Here is an 18,853-nt window from a genome sequence, read left to right as displayed (position 1 = left end):
ATTAAGGGATCATAGTTTCATGTTGTTTGGCACCCTATGAAGCATATTATTTTTATTTTTTGCTGCAAAAATGTACTTCATGAAATAGCATTTATTTTTGAATTATAGTTACTCTTCCCATATCATCGTCACTTAAAATAAAAGCATGCTACAAATGGCATCTACCATTTATTCAAAGTTAACGTTTCAGGTAAAGGACCTTTTCTAAAAAAATTTTCCCTTCAATAGTACAAAAATACTATAAAATATTAAAATAAAAAACACAATAATAAAAAATATTTTTCGAAAGAAATAATATTTTTAAAAATATTTTTGTCAAGTTTGATAAAATAAATAAGTTAAATAAGTAAAAATTGAAAAATTAACTTTGTAGAAAGAGAATGGTAATTTTATCATACAAAATTGGATTGCTTAGTTTTATGGAATTCATTTTGAAATTTCACCTATTTTTATATAATTGGTGCAGTTATCTTCAATTCCATAGAATTGAATTCCTAAAATTGAAATCTAATTTTTTTATATATAATTTTTTTTGCATTCCAAACACAAAAATATGAATTTCTAAATAAATTCCATAAAAATTTGTGGAATTCATTTGTTCCAAACAAGGGGTAAATCTAAGAATCATAAAATGGAATCAACAAGAAGAAAAATTATACCCAATATTTAATATTGATGTCACGACCCATTTCCGTGGGCCGGACCGGCACTAGGACCTAGGTGGGCTTAAAGCCCCCGAAGCACGTAGTAAGCCTAACTTATTTAAATCTCACATTCTGTTCATAATTATGGATTCAGGCCCATTTACTTATTTCACATATGTATCCAAAATACAGTTCATATATTTAAGATGGACTTTTATTATTCATTTACAACCCAATTGGAATACAATTGTGGAACTCTACCTTTATATTTACATCGTCATTTCTATCATTAACAGTCTTCTACAATAAGTGTTTCAACTCCATAGGGCTTTCCTTTCTTTCTATTACCTGAAAAAAAATAGTAGGCAGGGGTAAGCGCCAAACTCAATGAGTAGGGTTAGATAACCCTCTCACCCCACACAATCACATAGATGCGAAAATATTTTTATCTGGTTACCGTTTAATTATATGATCATGCAGTTTGTTACACAAATGGCAATACAACAGTAATCACAAGTATTATCACCTTTATATAATCACATCACGTGGAAATTAGTCAGTGGAGTCACCAAAACCCGATGAGCCGTCCTCCCACATGGCCCATCCGCTCACATGCGCACCAGGGAGCCAATCCCCCATTCTGGCTGACCGGTATAATCCTCACACGACCGGTCCTCTCATTATTTTTCCATTCTCTTTTCTTTCTCTCTCCTCTTTTTTTTTTATACCGACAGGCTGCATCCCGATCGTCTCCCTCAAATCTAGACCATCAGGCGTACACAACAGGAGGCCACCCTGCGGGCAACGATCAAATCTAGATCATCAGGTGCGCCCAAAGAGACCAACCCATGGTTTTCCATATCATACAGATCAGAACAGTAGGTGCACACGGGGGCGCCGATCTCCCATTTAGTCGGCTAACAGAAATCAGAATCAGGATCCATATAGCAGTAATAGAATATAACAGAAATCAGAATCAAGATCCATATAACAGAAATAGTCTCACAAACCCATGGTGACCCACTTCATCCCAATCCCACACAAACAAGGCACAGCAATATCACATCACAAGTAATCAAGCAATATTTAATATCGACAAATAGTGCATCACAATATGGCAATACTGCATGATAACATTTAGCCGTGAATGCATGAATGCAGGCGAATGAGCCGAAGTATCTAACACTACTCACAGTTCTTTATTGTCCTTTAAAAAGACTGCCTTCCTAGCCACATGCTTCCAGCCTTTATCCTCGCATTTCGAAATTTTATAATCCTCTAAATAAACAAGAAGATTGTGAGTAAGAATTCTAATTCGGAAAATTATATGTCACATTCGTTTATTAGTTGTGGTTACCAATCATTTAATTCACTTATTAAATTAATATTGGGTTTTCTTATTTTTTATATTTATTCTAATTTATCACCTTTAAATAAAAGGTTACATAGTATTTTATAATAATACTAATAAGAATACTAATATTAATAATAATATTATTATTAATAAGAATAATACGATTGAAAATATAATATTACTAACGATAATAATTTTAGTCGTACTACCTATTAAAGTTCTAAAAATAATTTAAGTCCTATCGAAATTTCATCGGCACTTCCTCTAAAATTTAACTATCCAACAATCAACCCATTTAATTACTTTTCAGGTTTTCACAGCCCATCCATCGGGCAATCAATCCAGTCAATTATTCGCATTCTCCATATTCTCCATATCAACATTAATTTATAACTTTTTCTTTAATTCCATAAATTATAATTTCCCAAAAATATTATTTATTACTAAAATTTCATTTTAATTAATCAAGTAATTTTAATTAATCAACAGATTTAGCCAAATTAAATTAATTAATCAAGATTATGAAAATTGAATTTATTAACTAAAATTACTAAAATTAATTTATACCCCAAAATTTATTAATTTCTGTCGTAGATTGCCAGATCGAAATTTTACGCGTGCCGGATCGGAGCTACGCGCACTGGGACTGCAAGCGGGTGGCGCGATCTGACCGAACACCAGTGGGTGGTGGCGCGATGGCATGGTGGTGCAACGCGGTGGTGCTGTGCTGGTTCTTGGTGGCTGGAGACGCGTTGGACCGGTGCAATCAATCCAGCTCCGCTCGATCTACTCTCGCCTGGACAGATCGGAGGAGGATCGACAGTGGCGCAAGGGCTGGTGCTTCTGTCCCTGCCTGGCTGGAACAAAGAGGAGTGTCGAGCTGCAGCGACGAGCGACGATGGCGCGCGACGGATCTACTCGATCTGGTGGATCGCGTATGTGCTGCTCCAACTGCAAGTCTCGCAAGGAGCAGGGAGAAGAAAGAAAAGAAAGGAAAAGAAGAAGAAGAAAGAGGAGGAGGAGATGGCGGCGGCGGCTCTGCGTGCCGGTGATGTCGCTGGTGGACTGACTGGAGGTGCAGAAAATGGTGAGGGGTGAGGGGTGAGGGGTGAGCGTGGAGATAAAAGAAAGAGAGGGTTTCTAGATGATTTGGGCTGATTCAATTCGATTCCGGTTCGATTCAGGCCAAATCTTGATTTTTGTTTGATTTTTCGATTTTCAATTGGTTTTCGATTCGGTTTATCACTGTACAAATTTATTAATTTGCATTTAAATAATTAAATACATTTTCCACGCTGTCAGTTTATTAAATTTAATTGGAACATCTTTGAAAATAAAAATTCGGGTTATTTCAGTCTTCCCCCCTTATAAAAAAATCCGTCCTCGAATTTTGAAAATAACAAGAAACTAGGATGCAACAGTTGTTTACGACGATGGTGGTTGTACTTCTCACATAATGCTAAACTGCTAAAAGTTATTACATTCACATTCAGGAGAATACTTAGTTCATCCCCAAAGTTTAGATATCTACCTTATCACCATAGTTAATTTAAACTTGAGTTGTACTATATCTACAAGTCAAATCAAGTAAAACATTCATAACCCAAGGCACATATTCGAACTAGTATTCATCTTTACACGTAATAATTTAAGTTCTTCATAACCTCTGCTCAAGTAAGGGTTATTAATCTCATTAGCTATATATCATGTGACTCGCCTCATTTATCTCTTACTAGCTATTATAGGCAATGATAATCACTCAATAAGACGCTCATACATAAACCAAGTATTAAATCGTATGATACAAGAATCCACATATTCAAATTTACTGCTATCCCAATTTAGAATACTTATTTCAAAATTCAAAACCTACATGCTGATTCATCCATTTTCCATTAATTCCAAATATTAATATCATTGCTCCAATAATCATGGAAGAAGTTTATAATTAGATAAGATGGTCGCTACCAATTCAAGGAGGTTTTCGATTATTATCAAGTTCTACCATTAAGTACCATTTGATCATTTCCAATTAAAGAGAACAAATTCATGGTATTACTACAATCTTATTTCAAACAAAATCATGACATTTCTCTGGCTAGTTGCTATCAACTGATAGGAGATCCTGACCTCTATCCCAAGCTCATAACTCATTTATCAACTTCACCATTTTCCAACGAAAGATAGATATACAATCTCTCTTCAAATCCTACTAATGAGAATCCCATAAAAACAAGTAGTACATCAACTATATAGAGAGAATTTAAATTCACAATCAAGTCCCTATTTTAGTTATTGACTTCTGTATTCCTCTTTCCAATTTGTCATACCATACCATTTCTTAACTAATTATGATAAGAACTTATGCAACTAGCCAAGTAAGCTGTTGCCATGCCGGATAATTTTAATTTATTTTCTAAAATTTGCAAACACCATTCTATTATCCAACTCCTAATTAACTATGTCCTTTATTTTATGTTTATTCTTAATCCCATGAATGCCTATGAATATTCAGATAATAATATCATTGGGTTATTCCTTTTCTCCAAGTCTATCGTAATGTCTATCACCTCCAAAATTTGTAAAATTTATACCTAATACGATATCCTCAACCTTAATTATGTTCCCTCTATATTCTGTACTTAAATAAGGTTAATACCTCATTGAATCCTTCCACATCAGAGTTACAATGTACCAATCCTCGAATGGATTTAACTAATGAAGTATTCCCTTAAACCACAAGATATATCGTAAACTGCCATTTATAACACAATCATATTCACTCAATCATAATTGCTACCAATTACTGAGAAATTCGGAATAGGTTTTTTTTTTTTACATTGACTCCAAATTATATTTCAATCATTCTCATCTTAATTGGTACCTCGATCACTCCATGGGTAATTTAAAATAATAATTTATCTAACTGACACACATGAGTTGGCATCCAACATAATTAAGATGTAATCTTAACCATCTCGTTACCCATCCAATAATCTTATAGTTTATGTTTTCAATCCTCGAATACTTGTGTGTATTCTACTTACTAAATTCGCAAAAATTATCCCAAATTCACTGGTTTGTTCTTACACAAATCTACAATATTCCAAATGAATAATAAATTAAGACCTCACTGGCTTATTAATAAATGAAAATGCTCCAAATACCTTTATGTTCTACTAAGATCATAATTATAACTTTCCTTCTCCATCCAATAAAATAAGTAACTTACAAAATTACACTAAGTAATAGGAATTTCTTATTTTAACTACTTTACATCAAGAAATTATATTTATTCACAATCATAGTCATATGATTCTTTATCAACTCTTATTCTCAATTATTCTTACCCACAACACTTGGCACTTACACATAGTATATCGATAGGCTCCATATATAAATTCGGTCAATATAACTCGTAAATTATTATTATACCTTATAGATTTTGTTAGTATTATTATTATTACTATTACCATTATTACTGTTACTATTACTATTATTATCATTATTCTTATTTTATGTCACATATACTTTTTATTATTTTCTTTTATTCTATATATATCTTTATATCTATTTATTTATTTATCATTATGTTATTTATTTATATATTAATTATTATATTTATTTATATATGTATTATTATATATATACATAGATTTTTTTTTTTGTTAGGACCCATATTGTACTTGCTCGGTATCTCCTATTTCTACCAAATATTCTTACTCTTAAGTATTAATTCAACATTCAACTATAATGGCTATTGTCCACCTAAATTATTAAGAATCCTAATTAAATTTCATACTACATATACTACTAAATTCAATTACAATAAAAATATAATGTACCTTCACATATATCTTATCTTAAGCACACAGAGGAATATGTTACTTCAATATCAAATTCAGCCACTTTTTTTTTTTTTTTTTTTTTGAAACTGATATAACCGAATATACTTAGTCATCCAGATATGCTTAAAATCATATGTTAGATCAAAGATTTTCTCAATTTTACATATAAACAATACCTTAGATTAAGGCTAGCTACCATTACACTCCCATCATATTGATTACCAAACTAAAATCATTTTATTTGCCATAAATTATTCATTCCCCTTTATTCTTTATATTCAAATTACATTCAAATCAAAACTTTCCTAATATAATCATCGCCTATTATAATAGTGTTTCAATCCCAAAACCACTAATTTCCTTTATTATCCTTTACTTCCATTTTATTATACTAGATCCATAAACTTAGTCTGGCTTATTAATCCTTCTACATATAGTTGGGTCTTATTTATATCATGTCTAATACACTCACTACATACCAAACTTTCATTATCCATCCATTAATTATATACACCACCATCATAATTCTATAAACGATTCAACCTAATTACCTAACTTATCATTTTTTTTTTTTTTGTAGATATCACACATGGATCCATAACTCTTTCATGACTTGCAAATACTTCTATTAACTATTAGTAATCACCTATAAACTCTTGATCATTTTGTCTTAGAGTTTATTCTCCTATACGCATCGTGAGATCAATACAAACCACAATTTTTCCATATTCATGAAATCCCAAAATATAGAAATTCGTATCGTAAATCCCTTGACACATCATTACTCTCTTTTTTTTTTTTTTTATCAATTTTAATAACAGTGATTCCAACTTTATCGAAACTCTAACTACTAACTATCCTCATTTAAATCATACTAATTTATACTCTTCACGTTTCTCTAACTGATTCTTTTCTTAATATCCATATAATAACAGGACTAAATCCATTCTTACTTATCTAATTCATTGGTATAACATCAATTCAATAATTGGACAATGATCCCTTAATGTTCGATGGCATTCATCACTACACTCAACTGTTATAACCCATTATTTATATAACATAATTATCTTAATTTCTCAATATGAGTCATTTACTTATTCTCGGATCATAGAATCTTCCATTAAACAAAAATCATTGTTCGTAATTTACATATCATCTAGTGTGCAACAATTATTTTAAACATCAACAGACTAATTCCCATTAGATTTGATTCTTACTTATTCCATATTAAACCATAAGGTGGCACAATCCACACAATATCCATCACTAGGTACATAAGGATTAAAGTAATTTATCTCTTACTAAGAATCACAATTTACTTTTCTTATAATCACAATAATTTATATTATTCCCTATATTCATACACCTAATAAGAAATAGCCGATGAATACCACAATACACTTTACTCCACCAAGCAGTAATTACTTCTCATATTTAGAAATCACTTGATATAATAATTTCACCAACATTATTTCTTATGAAAAAATACTCATCACCAATTATTATTGCAACTCACACCAAATCATTTGTCATTTAAACCTTACAAATATTATTTATATAATCACACCAATTAATATATATATCACATTCAGAAGAATGCTTGCCTCAATAGTCATAAGAAATTCCACTAACCAACATTACTAAAACTTCATTAATTAGATATGCAAAAATCAATACTCTAATTAATTACATCCCAATGTCCCTGAATCTGAATCATCTAGTTCTCTTATTAATTAACACTAACAACTCATTCTCAACATACCCCTTCCGTAGGCACACACACTCAGTGCATTTTTATGTATATATAGTCCACATCCAACACATATTAAATAACACTAGCGTACTTTTATCATTTACTTCAACCTATTAATCATATATCACTTATCTTCTTACATAATTAAATTATATATAAATGTTATTTATTCCATAGAAGAAAATTTAAATTTGAAGTTAAGGACACAGTTTCCATTAGAAAGAGTACACTGGTTGATCAGGCCACAGCACTTTCTTCTAATTTCTCCTGCGTTTCAAAGCTTTGATTAACTGTTAATATAATTATTTTTCCCTATTTATTTATGTATTTTTTTTATTATTATTATTTATTTTCTTTATGATTTTGTAACCGCCTTAGTGCACAGTGCGTCCACCTACACCAAGACCGTCTTTTATTTAGTGTCACTACTTTGTTGGTTACGGCCGATCCCAACGTAGGAGTTTTATATTCAATTTCCTATGTTCCGCAATTAATTCCTAAGGCCCAACTTAATGCTCTGATATCAACTTTGTAACGACCCATTTCCGTGGGCCGGACCGACACTAGAACCTGGGTGGGCTTAAGGCTTCCGAAACCCGTAGTAAGCCTAACTTATTTAAATCTCACATTCTGTTCATAATTATGGATTCAGGCCCATTTACTTATTTCACATATGTATCCAAAATACAGTTCATATATTTAAGATGGACTTTTATTATTCATTTACAACCCAACTGGAATACAATTGCGGAAATCTACCTTTATATTTACATCGTCATTTCTATCATTAACCGTCTTCTACAATAACTGTATCAACTCCATAGGGCTTTCTTTTCTTTCTATTACCTGAAAAAAAATAGTAGACAGGGGTGAGCGCCAAACTCAATGAGTAGGGTTAGATAACCCTCTCACCCCACACAATCACACAGATACGAAAATATTTTTATCTGGTTACCGTTTAATTATATGATCATGCAGTTTGTCACACAAATGGCAATACAACAGCAGCCACAAGTATTATCACCTTCATATAATCACATCACATGGAAATTAGTCAGTGGAGTCACCGAAACCCGATGAGCCGTCCTCCCATATGGCCCATCCACTCACATGTGCACCAGGGAGCCAATCCCCCATTTTGGCTGACCGGTATAATCCTCACACAACCGGTCCTCTCATTATTTTTCCATTCTCTTTTCTTTCTCTCTCTTCTCTTTTTTTTTATACCGACAGGCGACATCCCGGTCGTCTCCCTCAAATCTAAATCATCAGGCGCACACAACAGGAGGCCACCCTGCGGGCAACGATCAAATCTAGATCACCAGGTGCACCCAAAGAGACCAACCCATGGTTTTCCATATCATACAGATCAGAACAGTAGGTGCACACGAGGGCGCCGATCTCCCATTTAGCCGGCTAACAGAAATCAGAATCAGGATCCATATAGCAGTAATAGAATATAACAGAAATCAGAATCAGGATCCGTATAACAAAAACAGTCTCACAAACTCATGATGACCCACTTCATCCCAATTACACACAAAAAAGGCACAGCAATATCACATCACAAGTAATCAAGCAATATTTAATATCAACAAATAGTGCATCACAATATGACAATAGTGCATGATAACATTTAGCCGTGAATGCATGAATGCAGGCGGATGAGGCGAATTATCTAACACTACTCACAGTTCTTTATTGTCCTTTAAAAAGACTGACTTCCTAGCCACATGCTTCCAGCCTTTGTCCTCGCATTTCGAAATTTTATAATCCTCTAAATAAATAAGAAGATTTTAAGTAAGAATTCTAATTCGGAAAATTATATGTCACATTCGTTTATTAGTTGTGGTTACCAATCATTTAATTCACTTATGAAATTAATATTGGGTTTTCTTATTTTTTATATTTATTCTAATTTATCACCTTTAAATAAAAGGTTACATAGTATTTTATAATAACACTAATAAGAATACTAATATTAATAATATTATTATTATTAATAAGAATAATACGATTAAAAATATAATACCTATTAAAGTTCTAAAAATAATCTAATTCCTACCGAAATTTCATCAGCACTTCCTCTAAAATTTAACTATCCAACAATCAACCCATTTAATTACTTTTCAGATTTTCACAGCCCATCCATCGGACAATCAATTCAGTCAATTATTCCCATTCTCCATATTCTCCGTATCAACATTAATTTATAACTTTTTCTTTAATTCCATAAATTATAATTTCCCGACAATATTATTTATTACTAAAATTTCATTTTAATTAATCAAGTAATTTTGATTAATCAACAGATTTAGCCAAATTAAATTAATTAATCAAGATTATGAAAATTGAATTAATTAACTAAAATTACTAAAATTAATTTATACCCCAAAATTTATTAATTTCTGTCGTAGATTGCCAGATCGGAATTTTACGCGTGCCGGATCGGAGCTACGCGCACTGGGACTGCAAGCGGGCGGCGCGATCTGACCGGACACCAGTGGGTGGTGGCGCGATGGCATGGTGGTGCGACGCGGTGGTGCTGCGCTGGTTCTTGGTGGCTGGAGACGCGTTGGACCGGTGCAATCAATCCAGCTCCGCTCGATCTACTCTCGCCTGGACAGATCGGAGGAGGATCGACAGTGGCGCAAGGGCTGGTGCTTCTGTCCCTGCCTGGCTGAAACAGAGAGGAGTGTCGAGCTGCAGCGACGAGCGACGGTGGCGCGCGACGGATCTGCTCGATCTGGTGGATCGCGTCTGTGCTGCTCCAACTGCAAGTCTTACAAGGAGCAGGGAGAAGAAAGAAAAGAAAGGAAAAAAAGGAAAAGAAGAAGAAGAAAGAGGAGGAGGAGATGGCGGCGTCGGCTCTGCGTGCCGGTGATGTCGCTGGTGGATTGACTGGAGGTGCAGAAAATGGTGAGGGGTGAGGGGTGAGGGGTGAGCGTGGAGATAAAAGAAAGAGAGAGTTTCTAGATGATTTGGGCTGATTCGGTTCGATTCTGGTTCGATTCAGGCTAAATCTTGATTTTTGTTTGATTTTTCGATTTTCAATTGGTTTTCGATTCGGTTTGTCACTGTACAAATTTATTAATTTGCATTTAAATAATTAAATACATTTTCCACGCTGTCAGTTTATTAAATTTAATTGGAAAATCTTTGAAAATAAAAATTCGGGTTATTTTAATTGAATACAAACAAGATAAAAGAGTATAAACAGTGAGTAGAAAACAAATAATAACAAGATGTAGGACACTTCATGAAAAAAAGCAGTTATACAAAATAATATTTAATAATAATTTTTTTCATTTATAGAAAAAATTGAAAAATTTAAACACCACAAATATGATTAACCTTTTTTATTTTTATGATTACCCAGAAAAATGCTTAATGCATAAATTTATCTATGAAGTTTACGCAATTTGCCTGTAGCACTTTCAAGTTTGCAAAAAATCTATTATGATTTTATATTTTCATGTTTCAGTAATAATTATACTCTGATAGGTCATATTATGACTCTGTATTTTTATATTTTATTTTGATGAAAGACATGTTATTATTGAAATGTGAAACTATAATATCATAATAGGTCTCTTGCAAACTTAAGGATACCATAATATAAGTTGCATAAATTTCAAAGGTAAATCTATGCATTTTGAAACAACCCAAATTTTTCTTTTCAAAGATTTTCCATTTAAATTTAATAAACTGACAGTTTGGAAATATATTTAATTATTTAAATACAAATTAATAATTCGTACAGTGACAAATCGAACTAAAAACCAATTGGAAAAATCAAGAATCGAGCAAAAACCAAGATTTGAGCTGAATCGAACCGAAATCGAACCGAACCAGCCCAAACCATCTAGAAACATCTCCTGCCCTTTATCTTCAACGCTCATCTCCCTCGCTCACTCAGCCTAGCGCTACCCGACCACCCACGCAATACCACCAGACGCAGCACCACCGCGCCACCACCTCCTCCTCCTCCTTTCTTCTTCTTCTTCTTCTTCTTCTTCTTTCTTTCTTTACTTTCTTTTCTTTCTTTTTCTTCCCTGCGCCTGTGACTCCACTGCTGGCAGAAGAGGATCGCGCCTCCACCAGCCCGAGCAGAGCCGTCGCGCGCCAGCACTACTCCTCTGCCGCTCCTCGTCGCTTCACGCTAGCAGCGGCGCTCCGCCCTCTACCAGATCGCACAGCGCACAGCAGCAGCACGATCTCCAGCTAGTCATGCCGCCGCCAGCCTTCTGCAGTAATGCCACAGCCCGCCGCTGCCACTGTCGTCGCTCCAGCGCGCCTCCGACAGGTTCGATCTGTCGCCGCCGCCTCTCTGCCACTGCCAGTCGGATCCGGCCATCTGCTTGCACTTCCAGCGCACATAGCTCCGATTCGGCACGCGTAAATCCCCGATCTAGCCAAATTCGACAAAAAATTATATTTGGGTAAAATCAATTTTTGCTAATTCTCAGAAATTAATTATTTGTAGTGAATGTTGGTCAATTAATTTTAGTAGTCTTAGTTAAATTTATTTTGGGCTAACTAATTTAAATTAAAAATTTGGTATTGAATTATTGATTAATTAGATTACTTGATTAATTCGACTAATATATAAATTATTCAGAAATTATTATTTGAGTAATTAAAGAAAAATTTATGAATTACTATTGATATGGAGAATATGGAGGATGGGAATAATTGACTGGATTAATTGCCCGATAGATGGGCTGTGAGAGCCTGACAAATAATTGAATGAGTTGATTGTTGGATAGTTAAATTTTAGAGGAAGTGCTGACGAAATTTCGGTAGAAAATAAAATTAATTATAGCAATTACATTACTTATAGAGATTAAATTATTTATAGAAATTAAAAATATAGAATAAGATTATTAGAGTGATAAATAAATAAGGAAACCCAATATATATCTATAAATATATATATAGTTTAAATTAATAAGTGAATTAAATGACTAGTAACCAAAACTAATAAACGAATATGAAATATAATCTTTCAAATTAAAATTCTTACTTAGAATTTTATTGTTTATTTTAGAGGTTTATAAAATTTCGAAATGCGAGGACAAAGGCTGAAAGCATGTGGCTAGAAAGACAGTCCCCTTTAGAGGACAATAAAGAACTGTGAGTAGTGTTAGATAACTAGTATCATCCGCCTGCATTCATGCATTCATGGCTAAATGTTATCATGCATTAATTTATTGAATTGCCATATTGTGATGCACTTCTTGTTGATATTAAAAATTGTCTGATTACTTGTGCTGTGTATATGTTGTGCTTTGTTTGTGTGGAATTGGGATGAAGTGGGCTACCATGGGTTTGTGAGACCGTTACCGTTATATGGATCCTGATTACCGTTATTGTTATATACCGTTACCGTTATATGGATCCATTACCGTTAGCCGGGTAAATGGGAGATTGGCGCCCCCGTGTGCACCTACCGTTACCGTTACCGTTAACCATAGGTTGGCTTCTCGTCATTGCGCACCGGACAATCTAGATTTGATCGCAGCCCACAGGGTGGCCTCCTGTTGTGAGCGCCTGATGATCTAGATTGGATGGAGACCACTGGGTTGCCTCCAATTGGTAAAATAAAAAAAAAAAAAAAAAAAGAGAATGGAAAAACAATGAGAGAGCTGGTCAAGTGAGGATTAGACCGGTCGGCCAGTATGGGGGATCGGCTCCCTGGTACACACGTGAGTGGATGAGCCATGTGGGAGGACGGCTCATCGGGGTTTCGGTGACTCCACTGACTAATTTCCACGTGATGTGATTATATGAAGGTAATAATAATTGTTATTGCTGTTGTATTGTCATTTGTGTGATAAACTGCATGATCATATACTAAATCGGTGATCAGATAAAAATATTTTAGCATCTGTGTGATTGTGTGGGGTGAGAGGGTTATCTAACCCTACTCATTGAGTTTGATGCTCACCCCTGCCTACCTATTTTTTTTCAGGTAATAGAAGAAAGTCCAATGGAGTCGAAACATTAATTATAGAAGACTGTTAATGAGAAAATAATGATGTAAATGTACAGGTAGAGTTTCGCAATTGTATTCCAAATGGATTGTAAATAAATAAATAGAGTATAGACATTTATTATATGGATTGTACTTGGATGTATTTGAGAAATAAATTATTGGGCCTGAATCCACAATTGTGAATAGAATGCGAATTTGAAGTATTACAGGCTTACTACGGGTTTTGGGGGTCTTAAGTCTACCCAGGTCCTAGTGCCGGTCCGGTCCATGGAAATGGGTCGCGACACATTTGGCCCCTGAAAAAGAAAGCAAAAGTAAATTGTTTGATTCCTGATGATGATGCGTTAATTTGAGTCCAATACCAAAGCTTAATTTCGTGAATTAGGACCAAAAACTTGTTCTGGAAAATAATTTAATTAATTCACACAAAAATCTCAAAGAAAATATATGAAGTATAAAAATCAGACGGCCCTTAATCACTATTCTCATCGCATGGCATAAGACAAACCATGCAAAGGTGAATTCGTTTTTTTTTTTTTTTAAAGCCCATCATCAAGACCCAGAGATCTTGGGCATACCCTTCCTACTAAGCTGGGGGGGGGGGGGGATCATTTGGTATACAATGGTGTATTCACTATGTATTATTATACCAAATCAAATGTACTGACACTATATAATTTTACAGGTCCGTTGAAAAATCTTTGTCACAGTTGGTATTCCAAGGAAATGCCTCTTTATTTCTTTGGCTTCTCCTTCTATAACGAAACAAGCTCTTCTTCCCAAATCCGCGACACAGTCCACCACCTTTAAATCACTCCAGACAAAAACCTTATAAACCCAAAATATTTAAAAAAAAAAAATAAGAAAATAAAGAAAACCCTAAATTTCAAAACCCTTTTATCTGTTTTAGGCAAAGAGATATCTATCCGTAACCTTCCCGCCTCCTCCATTTGTTTCTCTATCCCTTCATTTTTCAAAACCCTCTTTGCACCAGGGAAATAGGCAGTGAAATGCTTTATAGTTATGCAGAAGTTGTTGCAGAAAAACCCTTCAAGCCCCCTCCTTTGCACTTCTGTTAGTACCCGTTTTCTTTCTTTGGCTTCTAGAAATAAACCCACTGACTATTTGTGTTCTAGCTCTTCATTTTCTATAACCCCTTGTGTCTCTCTGTCTCTAAAGCCCTATTCCTCTCTTTCAATGCCGACAGCCACGGCTATCAACGGTGGCTCATCTATTGCCGCCTGTTTGGCCAGAAAACCCACCATCAAACCCACAATCACTTCTGGTATTTGTTCAGCTAATTACAGTGTTTGCCGCTGTTCAGGTGAGAACAGAACCACTGCGGCTCCTTTTCAGTCCTGGGTTTTGGCCCGGCCCACGTGGTTCCGTACTGCTGCCGGTTCGGAGGGACCCGTTACGGTTGAGGCAACAAAGTCGGCTGTTGAAGGATTGAAGAGTTCTGATGGAGGAGATGAGGAGAAAGTAGATAAAGGGGAAAAGGGTTTCTCGGAGGAGAAGGCAGCAAGGATGAACAGGCGGCATAAGGGGTCGAGCGAGGTAGTGGGGAACGCTGATTTGTTGACAATTCCAGGAGTGGGGCCTAAGAATTTGAGGAAACTAATGGAGAAAGGTTTCCGAGAAATGGCTGAGCTTAAGCAGTTTTATAAGGACAAGGTGATGTTCTGTTATTCTTTTTAATGTGCTAAAATATTTTTTGAAGTAATGTTGCATGTGAATGGACTGCTGCCATACTAATATTTTGTTTTGTTGATATCAGACCCATTTTGTTTTTAAATTTGCTTAGATCATCTTACCCAACCATCTTTGACATCAGATTGTTCTTATGTATTATTATATTATTCAGCGTATGGAGTTTGGCACTGACAGATATTAACTAGCTCTATCAGTGCTGTGTTTACTTGGTAGAATCTAGAAATTTATAGTTATTTCAACAGATCATTTTGAGAATGTTATTTTTTACGTTTGTAACATAGTGACTGGGTTTTCCAGTTGCCACTAATGCTCAAATTTTTTTCATTCATTAAAACTCAGATAACTAACTCGAGAAAAGGAGTCCAGGTAATTGTTTGGTTTCGTTGATTGTATACTTACAAGGATTATTGTTCATAATTTTGCAGTTTCTTGGGAAGTCCAATGACACAATGGTCGAGTATTTACAGAGTTCGGTGGGAATCATTCATAGAAATCATGCTGAGAGCATAACAGCTTTTATTAAGGAGAGTGTGGATGAAGAGTTAAAGGATGTAGACATTGATGTGAAAGCTGCAGCAAAGAAGCGAATCACATTTTGTGTTGAGGGAAATATTAGTGTTGGAAAAACAACATTTCTTCAGAGAATAGTTCGTGATACAATTGAGCTTCGAGATCTTGTCGAAGTGGTGCCAGAACCCATTGATAAGTGGCAGGATATTGGACCTGACCACTTTAATATACTTGATGCTTTCTATGCTGAGCCACATAGGTATGCCTATACCTTTCAGAATTATGTCTTTGTCACGAGAGTGATGCAGGAGAGAGAGTCATCTGGTGGAGTGAAGCCCCTCAGGCTGATGGAGAGGAGTGTTTTTAGTGATAGAATGGTAAGTCCCTGCAATTTAATGGGTGATTTCTGATTATAATTCATTTTGGAGTTGTTCAAATTTTTTAAATTTTGTGCATTTCATCTTAATCTTGAGGGTCAATGCAAACCTTGGTTTTACCTTCTGTTTGAAGATATTTGAAGTTTAATGTCCAACGTGGATTCGGAACCTTGCAGTTCTTTCTCATTGGTTCATCCCATCCGAGAGAAACAAAAGCCTGGTTTAAGGGTTTCAAGGCTGATGCTTTTTAATCTCATTTTACTTGATAAAGGTCTTTGTACGAGCTGTGCATGAAGCAAAGTGGATGAATGAGATGGAGATCAGCATTTATGACTCATGGTTTGACCCAGTTGTCTCAGTTTTACCTGGGCTTATTCCTGATGGCTTTATCTATCTTAGAGCTAGCCCTGATACTTGCCATCAGAGAATGAAGCTGCGAAGGAGAGCAGAAGAGGGCGGTGTCTCCCTAGATTATCTCCGTGACTTGCATGAAAAGCATGAAAGCTGGCTTTTCCCTTTCCAAAGTGGACATCATGGAGTATTATCAGTCAGTAAGCTACCAGAACAAATGGATAAATCTTTGCATCCTGACATAAGAGATCGGGTGTTTAATTTGGAAGGTGATCATATGCATTCAAGTATTCAAAAGGTAATATATCTATCTTTTCGTGTAAAGGTTCACATAATTACAATGGATATTGGCTTACTTTTCTATGGTTATGTGATCAGGTGCCTGCTTTGGTTCTTGACTGTGAAGCCAATATTGATTTTAGCAGAGATATTGAAGCTAAGGAACAGTAAGATAGCAACTCCTCATATAAATTGCTTCTCTTATAAGCAGTAATATAATATTAAATTCTCCTTTGGTTCATGTTTATTATGCTGTTGTCATACTTGCTGTTAAATTATGCATATTCATTGGTTCAATTTGTGCTTACACACTCCTGCCATTTGATACTTATTATTATTGTTATTTTGTTTATACTGGGATAGAGTTCTAAGTGCATATGTTACTTTCTGTTTGCAAAATTTTCATACTCATTAACCAATTTATAAAACTCAACATGTTACATTATGTAAAACATAGATGGATACAATGTACATAATTCATCTCCTGTCTCAAATGGGCATTAATTGGAAATGGTTATTAAAATGTGAATGTGAAAGTTGATTTTCTGAATATATTTCTAGCATCTGATTAGTGTCTTTGGAAAAATTATGCACGTATCAACTTGGGTGAACTATCTGCTTATTGGTGTTGGTTTTATTATGCGCAACATCTATGTGCTGCTAGTGCAGAAAGTTGTCATTATGCAAGATTTCTAAGCTTGTGTGTTCCACTGAACTAATTTGTTCAACAATCTCCTTTGCAAAAGCTATGCACGCCAAGTTGCGGAATTCTTTAAATATGTGAAGAACAGGAAAGAAGTTTCATCTTCACAAGCTGGAGACAGTGGTCTTCTCGGCAACCGACAGATCTTGCTGCCTCGTGAAGGTGGATTGTTTTTACCAAATGAAAAGCACTTCCCTCAGTCTGCTCTCAAATCTTTGGAGTTTAGACGAGCAATGTCATTTATGTCTGGTCAGTGATTGCTTTGCAGCCTTCTTTTCCAACTACAGGTCTGTAAAACCGTCTTTTTGTGTGATGCATCTACGGTGATGTATCTAGTTATGTAAAAATGTTAACCCCCTAGGCCTTAGAGATGTAGAGATGCTGTGTATGGCTTAATCCTTTGGTAATAGTGCAATGTTTGGTTGTTGAAGCTTGATTTCTGCTGAAAGGGTTGAGATTTGAAGGTATAGTAGTGAAGTTTCAATGCTTGCTTTTGCTTTTTATTTTTTTATTTTTTTTTAAATAATGGTACAAAAGATAAAGATAATTCAGCAGAAAACATCAAGGAATGGAAGGGCTTAATAATAAAAAATATCCTGAATTTTGTGGTATGTACAATTGCACTCCATTTTAATCTTAACTCAATTTAGGGTTTCGAATAAAAAATTATAAATGGTAACCCAGCAACAGCTTTCCAGAAGGCATCATCTATGAGAAGGTTCGGTAGGTCAGAGCAAGCACAAGTTGTTCTAACGTTTGTCATATTCCATCTTATTCTAATTCTATCAATCATTTAATTGATTATAGACAAATATTTTAACTATTGAATATTTATAGTAATCTATTTCCCGTATTATTTAAAAAGTGACATGGTTAAGAGAGGAATATTGTTAAATAAGTACTTTGTTTTTCCTTTTGGGTGGACAAAAAGGACTTTTGTGATCAGTGTCTTTTCAGTTGTCGTCACAAAATGTTCTGTTACTAATATTCATCGATGATGTTTTCTTCTTTCTTTTTTGACCACAACATTCAAAAGTTAGAACATCGATCATTGTTAGTGTTGGGGTGAAAACAACTCAGTAAAACTGGCAAGACCTTGCTGCAAATAATATCGAATTACTTTTTCTTTTTTATATCTTCTAAAATAAAGTTAGTATGAAAAAAAATTTTCACGTTTGAAATAAATTTAAAATTGAAAATTCATTTATTCTTATTATTATAACAATTTTAAAAAGCTAGATTGTATAGTTGGCATAGGTCTGGGTTTAATTCATTCAAAACAAAGGATAAATAATACTCTAATGAGTATGTTGCATCCAC

At 34.6% G+C, this 18,853-nt stretch overlaps 1 protein-coding gene and 1 long non-coding RNA gene across 3 annotated transcripts; one reads left to right on the top strand and one right to left on the bottom strand.

Moving 5' to 3' along the window:
- Positions 1-774: 774 nt before the first annotated feature.
- Positions 775-10,528, bottom strand: LOC105636989 (uncharacterized). 2 transcript variants are annotated; one of them, XR_016322709.1, is made up of 5 exons: positions 9,993-10,528; positions 9,295-9,379; positions 2,566-8,448; positions 1,838-1,922; positions 775-992 (listed from the first exon to the last, which is right to left on the bottom strand). It is a non-coding gene; the product is annotated as an uncharacterized LOC105636989 (long non-coding RNA). The 2 variants fall into 2 exon arrangements; XR_016322708.1 differs by lacking the exon at positions 1,838-1,922.
- Positions 10,529-11,524: 996 nt separating this feature from the next.
- Positions 11,525-17,963, top strand: DNK (P-loop containing nucleoside triphosphate hydrolases superfamily protein). Its single transcript, XM_012220391.3, has 6 exons — positions 11,525-12,044; positions 14,286-15,274; positions 15,739-16,200; positions 16,472-16,849; positions 16,930-16,997; positions 17,577-17,963. The coding sequence occupies exons 2-6, from the start codon at positions 14,624-14,626 to the stop codon at positions 17,788-17,790; spliced, it is 1,773 nt and encodes a 590-aa protein (XP_012075781.1). The 5' UTR covers positions 11,525-12,044; positions 14,286-14,623; the 3' UTR covers positions 17,791-17,963.
- The last annotated feature ends 890 nt before the right edge of the window (positions 17,964-18,853 follow it).

This window comes from Jatropha curcas, chromosome 9 (genome assembly GCF_041381405.1).
Source record: "Jatropha curcas cultivar XTBG-Jc1 chromosome 9, XTBG_Jcur_1.0, whole genome shotgun sequence".
Lineage (NCBI taxonomy): Eukaryota > Viridiplantae > Streptophyta > Magnoliopsida > Malpighiales > Euphorbiaceae > Jatropha > Jatropha curcas.
The sequence above is the reverse complement of the archived record's forward strand: the minus strand, read 5'-3'. Positions and strand labels throughout refer to the sequence as shown.

Bases quoted from the DNA above. Each gene is read 5' to 3' on its own strand.
- DNK (XM_012220391.3), top strand. From the start codon at position 14,624: ATGCAGAAGTTGTTGCAGAAAAACCCTTCAAGCCCCCTCCTTTGCACT. The intron at 16,850-16,929 runs GTAATATATCTA...TTATGTGATCAG, and splicing joins TGCATTCAAGTATTCAAAAG to GTGCCTGCTTTGGTTCTTGA. The intron at 16,998-17,576 runs GTAAGATAGCAA...CCTTTGCAAAAG, and splicing joins GATATTGAAGCTAAGGAACA to CTATGCACGCCAAGTTGCGG.